Source organism: Triticum aestivum, chromosome 7A (genome assembly GCF_018294505.1).
Source record: "Triticum aestivum cultivar Chinese Spring chromosome 7A, IWGSC CS RefSeq v2.1, whole genome shotgun sequence".
Taxonomy (NCBI): Eukaryota; Viridiplantae; Streptophyta; class Magnoliopsida; order Poales; family Poaceae; genus Triticum; species Triticum aestivum.
This window is the reverse complement of record NC_057812.1, coordinates 207,041,047-207,052,081: the sequence shown is the minus strand read 5'-3', so window position 1 is coordinate 207,052,081 and position 11,035 is coordinate 207,041,047. Positions and strand designations below refer to the sequence as shown.

At 48.8% G+C, this 11,035-nt stretch overlaps 2 protein-coding genes across 3 annotated transcripts in view; one reads left to right on the top strand and one right to left on the bottom strand.

Annotated features, from left to right (window-relative positions):
- Positions 1 to 1,934: 1,934 nt before the first annotated feature.
- LOC123150698 (protein DETOXIFICATION 16) lies at positions 1,935 to 8,091 on the top strand. Of its 2 annotated transcripts, none has more exons than XM_044570534.1 (8): positions 1,935 to 2,347; positions 5,955 to 6,499; positions 6,585 to 6,671; positions 6,757 to 6,813; positions 7,041 to 7,156; positions 7,330 to 7,448; positions 7,575 to 7,661; positions 7,780 to 8,091. In XM_044570534.1, exons 1-8 carry the CDS (start codon positions 2,105 to 2,107, stop codon positions 7,852 to 7,854), a joined length of 1,329 nt encoding a protein of 442 aa, XP_044426469.1. In that variant the 5' UTR covers positions 1,935 to 2,104; the 3' UTR covers positions 7,855 to 8,091. The 2 variants fall into 2 exon arrangements, with proteins under 2 accessions (XP_044426469.1, XP_044426468.1); XM_044570533.1 differs by having other exon boundaries at positions 1,936 to 2,347; positions 6,918 to 7,156.
- A 106-nt stretch (positions 8,092 to 8,197) lies between these two features.
- The window catches only part of LOC123150699 (uncharacterized), a 6,064-nt gene continuing 3,226 nt past the window's right edge, over positions 8,198 to 11,035 (bottom strand). The window contains exon 3 of the mRNA XM_044570535.1: positions 8,198 to 9,739. Coding sequence (XP_044426470.1) covers positions 8,360 to 9,739 — 1,380 coding nt within the window. The 3' untranslated portion in view covers positions 8,198 to 8,359. The remainder of the gene's footprint in view (positions 9,740 to 11,035) is intronic.

The window sequence follows — 11,035 nt, the reverse complement described above, 5'->3', positions numbered from 1 at the left end:
GGTAGTTACAAAGGTAGGTTTCGGACTTGTCCAGACCCATGATGTGAGACATGGTCGAGCAAGATGGGATTTGCCACTTTGATCAGGAGAGATATACTCTAGGACCCTCGTGTGCCAGATAAGCATGGCCATGCAACAAGGATTATGAGATAATCCGTTGTGTGGTCGACATCACTTGAACGAGAAAGAGGTCGGGCTAGCACTAGGATGACAGATTCGCCTTGAGCCCGACAACATATATCGTGTGGCAAATGGAATAGAAGTGTGACATGGTGTACAGGTTCGCCAACCGGCTTCATTGTCTACTAGGTGGTCGACACGCCTTGCTAGAGGCCACTACCAGCCGGGTAGGTCAGAGGTGATCATACTCGGACTCGGATCCAGGCTGAATAGAATTTGATATTTAAGATCCGTGCGAGGCCCAACTGTTGAGCCCGCGACGGGTGCCTATATATAGTGGGGGTGTAGCACACTCATTCAGTTGATCGCTTCGGCACCGTCACTAGGGCTTTGCATGTGTTGCAAGTAGCCACCTCCACTCGCTGCAGACTGTGTGATCGGACCTAATAGTCCACCGCACAATGTTCCTCCTGCACGCGTGAATACCGTCAGAGGTGGTGCACTTGCGTCACTCCATCGAACCTATACATGAGATCGGACGATCGACTGTTCGAGGGAGATCGGACGAGGAGGAGACGACTCTGAACATGCTGTTCCAACTCTACTTCCGCTGCACGGCACTGCGCGTCTAATGGTAACGATACGTGATCCATTACCGTTGCATGTTCCTAGTTGTTCTGCGTGTAGGAAATTTTTATTTTGTAGCCGATGCACTTAACATAGATCCCAACAGTCAAGACTTTAGATAGTGAGGTGCCTACTACTATGTATGTTAGGGCTTCATGTCTTTGTCTGCATGGGTGTCATTAATTTAACGCCAGGCCGTAGGCCTCTTATCTAAAAAAGATGTAATCCTTGTAACCATTGTTTAATAAAAGTGTAGCTACCTTATGAAAAAGAGCCATTTATATCAAACATGTTTCTTTAACACAGTACAGACGCAAACACTCATACATATGTGTATACACTCGTTTGCCTCATCATCGACGGAAATGTCTCCTCCCACTAAAAACGCATCGCCAAAAATTGTAAAATAAATTCAAAAATAATGCAAACATTAGGACTTAAAACCGGCTAAAGATACCACTGTCCCTCTATTCGTTTGCGTGAATGATTTGCTCGTAGCGAACCTAAGTTCGATCTGCGACCTGCTCAGATCGAACGTTCCAACATATGGAGGTCCTTGTTTTTTCTGATGGCACATGCTTGTAGCCGCTGGTTTTAATGCACATGCTGTCATGTACGTTCAGAGCATGATTGGAGGCGTGTCAGTATGTCACGATCCGTCCGGGGCCGAGGGGTATTCCTGACCATTCATATCGAATATGTTTTTTAAACACAGTACAGACGCAAGCATTCATACATATGAATATACACTCATCCATCGCATTGTTGATGAAAACGTTTCTTTTCACTAAAAACTTATTGTCAGAAATCTTAAAATAAATGTAAAAATAATGCGAGCATCAAGACTTTAATCCTGATGGATTGAAGATACCACTATCTCTCTATTCGTTTACGTGGATAATTTGCTTGTAGCGAACCTAAGTTCGATCCGGGACCTGCTCAGATCGAACATTCCTAGAAATCGAGGTCCTTGTTTTTTCTGATGGCACATGCTTGTAGCTGCTGGTTTTATTGCACACGTTGTCCTGTACGTTCAGAGCATGATTGGAGGCGTGTCAGTATGTCACGATCCGTCTGGGGCCGAGGGGTATTCCTGGCCACTCGAGGAAAATCTTGAAGAGTTTCAGTCGTAGCTGCTCACCAAAAGCGATGCTCTGAAATAATTGAGTCAGACATTTCGTCCTTGTGTTTGTTTGTTTTTGCTTCGTCAACATTTGCTCTCTGCCGCAGCCCGCCTGTGTTCAATTTCTCCACTTAATCACACGCACTCTCCCTCTTCATCGGCCTCTTCTTCTCTTCCTCTCCTCTCACGGCAGAGAGCGAGAGCGTGTGGGGGAGCTGCTGGTGCTCGACCGGCATGGCGAAGGGAGGCGTGGAGGAAGCCCTCCTGCTCGCGAGCCGCGACGAAGGCCTGGGGCTGGGGGTGCGCGACGAGGTGAAGAAGCAGCTGTGGCTGGCCGGGCCGCTCATCGCCGGCGCGCTGCTGCAGAACCTCATCCAGATGATCTCGGTCATGTACGTCGGCCACCTCGGCGAGCTCGCCCTCGCCGGCGCCTCCATGGCCAGCTCCTTCGCCACCGTCACCGGCTTCAGCCTCCTGGTACGCGCGCTCACACCACCCACAGCTTGCAGTCACTCCGCTCCACTCGGAGCATCACACTACTGTACGTATACGTAAGCTCAAGGCGGCTGCGCCTGGAGGATGGAATTTCGTCCGGGTTCCAGACCTCCGGCACTGCGTGTTGATACTCCTGCAAGGAGAGACCATCAGCCGGGTATACCACAACGCCGGTGATCCTGGTCTAGCTCCTCAAATCAAAGCCATTGTTCAAGTGTGACTCTTCTATAGAAAATGTCAGTGTCTATAGGCTACTATGATGGTGGCCTGGTCTATGCGCGTTGCTGTCCACCGTTTCATCTCTCTCCTGTGGCTTTTAGGACTTTGCTCTGCTTTGGGCGACCGCACAGGTCAGTCATTCTCCAATATTAGATCATTCAGTTGCTGTCTAAACGAGAACCAGTCGAGGCCATTTTGAAAACATCATGGTGTTTTACTGTTATATTACTGATGGCAGATGCATCGACGTGGTGCACGCGCATATCTGTCGTCTGATCAAAGGTTTTCTTTCCAAGGCGAAGAATCTTTTTGCAAATCTCGGTTCCTCCACCAACCAGGGACACACACTATAATATAACACGCAGACTGCGAGATGCAACCAAAATATATACCAAATACTTAATTGGAAAGGCACTAAAGAACCAAATGAGTCGTTGTGCGTCTAAGTCGAGTGAGATTTTGCCATGTCCATCTCGTTTTAATAAAAAAAAGCAATTTCAGTTATATGAAAAATATACTTATCAAAACCAGCCTGTCTATATAGTAATATGTGTCCCATTTATATCATAAGATCATAGTACAAGCCATGCATAAACCGACATAGCAAAACTGAAAAGACATCAAAACGCTAGCCATTACACGAAAAAAACAACGGTCAAAAGTAAAATTACAATCAAGATCAAATAAACTTCTGAACTTGACACCAACGCCCATCACATGCCTCTGAGACCACCATAGCTGCCACCAAAGAAAAAAATGACGGGCCACCTTCATACCCAAGCTCGAAGCGGCTTCATCGCTGATACGCAGCTTTGCGAATCTCCAAGCTGGCTCACCAAAAGCAAACCATTACCGTAGAACGAATCAGACCAGGGCAACACTCCGGACACGCCATCGAACTTCAGATCTGACACCCCCACACGACTAAGACGCCGGAGGAGAAAACCACACCTACCATCCACGAACTACGAACACAACACACGATCCATCATCTTCTAGATGCCGCCGATGCTGCCTACAATCTGCATCCGCTCCTGGACTACCTCCCAAGCTCCGGGACGGCGCTGGAGCAAACGCCGTCACAACGACGGAGTCCGAGAACACATGTCTACCATGAGGATGTCGCCGCCGCCATGCCATCTTTACTTGAATAGACCGATTTTCAAATCCATCCCCAACCATAGGACCGATCACCTCATTGGAGTAGGATCTGAAGAAAATTTATTCAGCATCGCCATCACCGTCGTCGAAACCAAGACGATAAACAATCTAAAAATCTAAACTACGAAAGTAAAAAACGATCCACATACGTGGATATCTACATATTTTTTATCGCCTGATCTGCCCCACGTGCTCCAGGTGGGAACACCAAATCGGAGGCGCAAAGTTCAAATGATGGCCCATGAAGACGCGTTTCGCTTAAATTGGCCCGAGCGATACAGTCCGTTTGATAGCCTATGTTGCACCGGATTCTTAGCCTCCATGAACCTTAGAGCAACTTCAACGGACCGATTTAAATGGACGATGTTTTTGTCCGCTTTTTATTTGTTTAGGTTGGCCGCTCGTCCATCGTCCGTCTTTTTTTAATTTTGGATCGGCAGTGTGTCCAACGGGCCGACCCATTTCATGACCGCGCACGTTTTAGATTATGACGTCGGTCTAGTTTTGGCGCCCCAACGCGCGGAAAAGGTTCACGCGCATGGGGTAAGCGGCCTAGCGCGCGCTAGTTTTGGCGCTTCAGCGTGTAGGAAAGGTTTGCGCGCGCGCCGCGGCCGACGCTCGTTATAAAGAAGGTGCTCCCTTCACACTCTGTTCGCCGCCCACTCTCGCCGTCTCTGCTCGCCGCCCACTCTCGCCGTCTCTGCTCGCCGCCCACTCTCGCCGCCTCTGCGCCACCATGTCGATCTGCCGCCTGGGCGCTTCAGATTTTCGCTGAGTCCGCGAGCGCTGCTCCGGCGCCTTCTCCTTCAAGATCTGGTTTCACGAGAAACGTCTCATCCTCGGCACCTTCGACACCGCAGAGGAGGCGGCCCGCGCGCACGACGCGGCGGCGTGGCGTCTCCTGAGACCTCGTCGGGATATGAATTTTCTCAACATGTCGAGCCAGCGGACACAGGATCTAACGCCTCTCCCGTGGCTTTTCACCGACGAGGATCGTCGTGCCCACCGGAGGCGGCAGCGTCGCCTCACCATCGCGGAGAAGGACGTGGAAGCCTTGGTGGTGTGACGCGGAGGCTTCCCGCAGGACATCGTCGACGAGCGCCAATTCTACAAGTAAAGGAGGTTGGAGAGGGACTTGAGGAGGAGGGAGCGAGCCGCCTATCGGGAGGACAAGCGTTCGCGGAAGCAGGCAACTCAATTGAGACTGAAGCTACGAGAAACGGCGGGTTGGGACTTTGAAGACGAGGCGTATGCTAACGCCTACATTCAGACGTCGGAGAAGGACATTACCGAGTCGGAGTCAGAAATCGACGAGTAGTGGTCTTTTCTTTTTATCTGTGTATGCTAGAATTTTTGAAGTATCGTTGACCGTAAATGTTCATGTTTGAAGCTATTTTGAACGAATTTTGTCAAACACATCGCACACGGTTGACTGTTTAAATTTTCTTTGGACTAGTTGTTTCATCCCACGGTTTCACACAGTTTTCAGGTTATACGTTTTCTGTTTCGGCGGTTGTAGACGAGTATGTGTATCTCCCTATTGCACCGTACCAAGGTGTTCATCTGATGGTTTAGATGAAATTCAATGACTTTTTTCTGTTTTCACTGATCATCGTCAATCTTGTCGCATGGACGTCATGTTGTGCCTTGAGCCACCATCGGTGTCTTCCTCTTGGCCTTCTCACGAGCGGACTACTACACTGACACCGCCATCATGTGCATTGTACTTCTCCTCCCTGTACTCTGCCTCGGCATCCTCCTCCATGTCCCTCCTCACGGACTTCTCTGTGGTAACGGTGCTAGCAACTGGTTCGTCGCGCTGCCAACGGTATCACTTGCGACTATGTGCTTGTCGCGTCGATCGTGGCACCGCGGCCACCATCCACCCTAGTCGTTGAGGCATTATACTGTAACTCTTTGTGTCATGTGTGGTTGTTATGTTAACTCTTAATCGGGTCCAGTGTATGCAACCAAACGTCGTGTAGTGCATCAGTCCAGGTCAACGCAGACCATCAAACGACATGAAAAAAAATTCTTCCCTAATGCAACCAGCCTATATGCACCCTATCAAACTATGTGAGAGCATGATTTTTACACTGTATTTATCTAGCCAGACACAACGGAGTCAAAAAATGGTGCAGCTTCTATCTTGCGAGTCATGTAGGTAGGCCCTCACATTAATTATTGTATTTTACACCTCCTTGGTCAGCTCGGAATGGCGAGTGCGCTGGACACCCTGTGCGGACAAGCATACGGAGCCAGGCAGTACCACCTCCTCGGCGTCTACAAGCAGCGGGCAATGGTGATACTCACCCTCGTCAGCATCCCGCTCGCCGTGGTGTGGTTCTACACCGGCGAGATCCTGCTCCTGTTCGGCCAAGACCCCGACATCGCGGCGGAGGCCGGCACCTACGCCCGGTGGATGATCCCGGCGATCTTCGCCTACGGGCTGCTGCAGTGCCACGTCCGGTTCCTGCAGACGCAGAACATCGTGTTCCCCGTGATGGCGAGCGCCGGCGCCGCCGCGGCGTTCCACCTCCTCGTCTGCTGGCTGCTCGTGTACGTCGCCGGGATGGGCAGCAAGGGCGCCGCGCTCAGCAACGCCATCTCCTACTGGGTCTACGTGATCGTGCTGGCGGTGTACGTGAGGGTGTCGAGCTCCTGCAAGGAGACGTGGACGGGGTTCTCCGCGGAGGCCTTCCGCGACGTGCTCAGCTTCTTCCGGCTCGCCGTCCCGTCCGCCCTCATGGTCTGGTGAGCCTGCTGCTATTTACTCTTCCTGAATAAGTAGTTTCAACTTATGACGACGACAACGACGACGATGATGATGCAATTGCAGCTTGGAGATGTGGTCGTTCGAGCTCATAGTGCTCCTCTCAGGCCTTCTTCCCAATCCAAAGCTGGAGACTTCGGTGCTGTCCATCAGGTACTTAATGGCAGGCCGAAGTTACCACGTGTTACACTGGTTTTTTCGGCTGATGAAAAACATGTACATTGTTCGTTCTTGGCAGCCTCAACACCGCTGCCTTTGTATGGATGATCCCCTTTGGCCTCGGCTCGGCCATAAGGTAAAACTAGGCCTACATCCTCCTACATTAGGGTCCTTGATTATCCTAGGACTTGTGCTGCAGATGTTCATCATATCGATCTGCACCTCTTATTGATCATGCAGCACCCGTGTCTCGAACGAGCTCGGCGCGGGGCGCCCCGACGCTGCCCGCCTCGCGGTGCGTGTCGTCGTCTTCTTGGCCGTGGCGGAAGGACTGATCATGGGGTTGGTGCTGATCTGCATCAGATACGTGTGGGGGCATGCCTACAGCGACGTGGAGGAGGTTGTGACTTACGTTGCCTGGATGATGCTCATCATCTCGGTCTCCAACTTCTTCGACGGAATTCAGTGCGTCCTTTCAGGTACAGACTGTCAACATCTTTTTTGCCGCAGAACGAGCGCAAAACTTCTATCACTGTGGGTCTAGTTCATTACTACTTAGATGGTATTCAGGCAGAGATAGAAATCGAAACTGTGTTTGAACTTTGAAGCAGAGATAAGAATGTTCTCTTGTGATGTGCAACGCACTATGCAGGGGTGGCTAGAGGCTGTGGATGGCAGAAGATTGGTGCTTGGATCAATCTTGGCGCCTACTATATCGTCGGCATCCCCTCGGCCTACCTCATAGCCTTCGTTTTCCAAGTCGGCGGGACGGTACATCTTGTCCCCCTCAAATGATCAAAAATTTCCCTTTTGCTGCCCTGAATTTGCGGTGAGTGCCTATGTGCCAGTGGTTTTTGAGGTACTGATGCTGTGGGTTTTATCGGTGAACACGAACAGGGACTTTGGCTGGGCATCATCTGTGGCCTGATGGTGCAAGTCCTGCTGCTCATGGCCATCACGATATGCACAGACTGGGATAGAGAGGTATACATGCAGAGATGGATGAATGCTTAGCAGAGATATCAAATTTGATATGACTGAATCTAATTATGAGCCATATATCATATGCTGGTAGACTGAAACTCTGAATTTTCTTTTTCAGGCGGATAAGGCAAAGGACAGGGTATTCAGTTCTTCTCTCCCAACAGATTTCGCAACTGAAGACAATGCAATCTAGAGTTCTAGACTACTAAGCGAACAAGCTAGGAAACGAAGATGACGCAATTCCATCCAGGCTACCGGACTACACAAACTAGGCTTCATGTGCTATTCCATGCAGCCTTCATATCGAGGATCACTATATCAGAAGTAGTGTTCTTCACCTGAAGTGTGTGAACGTTTGTTCATGTCTACAGCTTGGTATAGGTCAAGAAAAACGTCTCTATATCAGAAACATGGGGGAGCGGTCTCATGATGAACCTGTCTCCAGCTACTACTACTATTGCATCGACAACCAGAACCAAACTCACCACAAAATTTAACATATTAAATCGGACTGAGCAGTAGAACTAATAATTGAAAAACATTCAGGATAAGTTACCATCAAGTCAGATCCACCATTGTGCGCTACAGTTTAATGGATTGCAGTTCGAAGAGACACGGAATAATTTCCCAAAACCTACGATTGTGCGCAACCATTGTCTGGATGAGGTCTCAAGAGTCATTCACCAACTGCGAATGACTTATTGAAGATTCCGATTTCTGGATTTTGCGACTCTGGTATCTTGGGTCCCATCAGCCCTCGTCCTTTTCTTTGACGGTGCATCATCCCAAATCCTTGAAGAGACTTCCTGTGATCTGCCATGGTGTGGTGAAGCATTTGCTCTGAACCAGAGCACCGCCCTATTTGCCCAAACGTTTGAGTTTTTCCATATAAACTCAGCCTTCCTCGTCCGTGCAATCACCATCATATCTTGATTTTTACTTATTCCAAGCTTCTTGCAAATAATGGCCAGGCAACATAGAAGAAGATTGCACTTGTCGGATTTAAGAAGAGGAAAATACTCGGTGCCATATAACCGTGCATATTTCCATGTCTCTCTTGAATTCTCCACAGATGGATTGACAACATAGGTTCTGCAGACTCTGCACAGTGAGATGAGAGTGTTCTTCGTCATCTGATGCCAAAGACATGCTCCTAGCTGAATGAGTGATGCATGTAGTCCAAAGCAAGCACGCAGGTATAAGTTTACAACATGTAGTCCTGTAAAAGCCAAGTCCTGCTCATAAAGCATCTGACACATTCTCTTTGCATCTCCGAGGCCCTTGAACTCATACAAGAAAGGGGCCAAGGTGTTCCTGTAGGCCGACTTTGTCTCATATATAAGTTTTAGGGCCTCAATGCATTTCTTATCTGGCTTAAACCCGGTAAGCGGAAAGTCAATGTTATAAAATCTGTAGAACATATGTGGAATGTGCTTAGCAACTGCAGTCATGTAGTTCTCAGGTGACTTACTGAACAAGCGGAGTGTACTGGCCGATATGTATGCACATGCAGCAACATACTGATCATCTTCAATGCCCTCTGGCCTGACATATGGGTCTGTATGAGTGCGACTTCTCCCAAACGGTCTTGTTGTCAAAGTATTCATGTCTATGTCAGCCGCAGCTGCACACGGGTTTTTAACAGGAAATACATGAGACACCATATCAAATTGTCTCATGTTCCAGGCTAACAACATGATATTTGCAGCCCTTCTCTCTGTCATTTTATGGGTTAATCCAGTAAGTACATCCTTACAGAGCTCCAATAAGTTGCACCCATTTAACCTGCGTAGATGTATGCTCAGGAGATCTGTCAGATAACTGTCTCTCCAAGCCTTTTCTCTGACTCCTCCTGGGTTCAGGGTCATGTCATTATCCTCCGTTAGCTCATCTCTCATAACAAGTGGAAAATTTGGGACAAACTTCTTATCAGGATATTCTGGAAGAGTGACATCAAATGTGGAAGCGCTCCTTGGTTGAAGTGTGGCAATGGCCGAGCGGTTTATTACAGCAGCTCGAATCATTTCTTCCTCATGAGCTTCAGGTGAACCTTTGTTTGAGATCGGCCTCACAACCTCCTGATTTAACATAAGAAAACAAAGTAATAAAGCTTTGAGCAAATAATAATCTCATAAAGGCAAATTATTTGTTGAAATACGCACATAGTAACCACACTCCAAAGTTAGCAATAGATGTTAGCCTTCTATATTATGTTAAAAATAAGTGGAGTATTACTTAGTAAAGGCCCCACATATCATTAGGCAACTCAATTACTTTTATTTGGAGGAAAGGTCAAAATGTCAACAAAAGTGTACATGAACATGGCTTTGCAGTACTTCATAGCCTTGAAAGTCAAAAGTGAAGAATATAAATTTTATGGGCAAACTAAGAATGGCTCATCGTGGGCTAGGACTCAACTAAACATGGTGTCAACAATGAATCACCATTGGGGTAAAAGTAGAACATCAAGTTTACTTAACTCCCACCCTATAGCAGAAATTAGCTTTTAGGCACCGAGACAAAAATAAATTTTTCAATGTTTTCTCGTCATGAATAAAAACAAACAAGAAACTGCTAAACCTGACAACCAGCTGGACTTAATGGCTTGGGGGCATATTAATATAAATGACGATGATGACATGGAAAGCATATCTTTGAAAAGCCGATGGCGTTAAAGGAATTAGCACTTATCCAGTGGCGGTTCATGTAATCAGTGGTTACTCATGGAAAGTTCTGACTTACTTTGTCATGATAGATTTCAAGCATCAACAGAACTGTTATGGCTGGGCCGGTTTAGCTAGGCCCACCGGGCAATCTTAGTCCACAAGTTATCTTAGGTTAATTCTTATGCAAATTATCTAGGTTATAAATATAGGCTGTAAGACTCTTTTTGGAATTAAGCAATAAGAATATTATTATCCCTATTGCCCGGCTCCCAGAGGAGCCAGAACCCTAGCCGCCGCCGCTCATCGCCCCGTCCCGTTCCATCCTTCCCCTACAACCTCCGGAGCAGGTCCGGTAGGACCCCTGATTCTACCAATTTGGTATCCAGAGACCCGGGTTCGATCATGTCGTCATCAACACCCACGCCACCGCTGCCCACAATCACCACCGCCCCGATGACCACTGTCTGGTCCCCAACGCCACGGCCCCGATCACCTCCGCGCCGCCGGCCCCCGTCACTTCCGCGCCGCCGACAACCTCCGTCTTCACGCCGGAGGAGATGACCAGCACCCTGCGGGACCTCGTGACGGCCGTCCAGGGCATCTCCCTGTACTTGGCCGGCCCACACACTACCCCGCCGGCTGCGCCCCCCGCCTACAGCCACCCGGCGACGCACTGGCCGATCCAGAACACGTCGGGCCCGAGCGGGA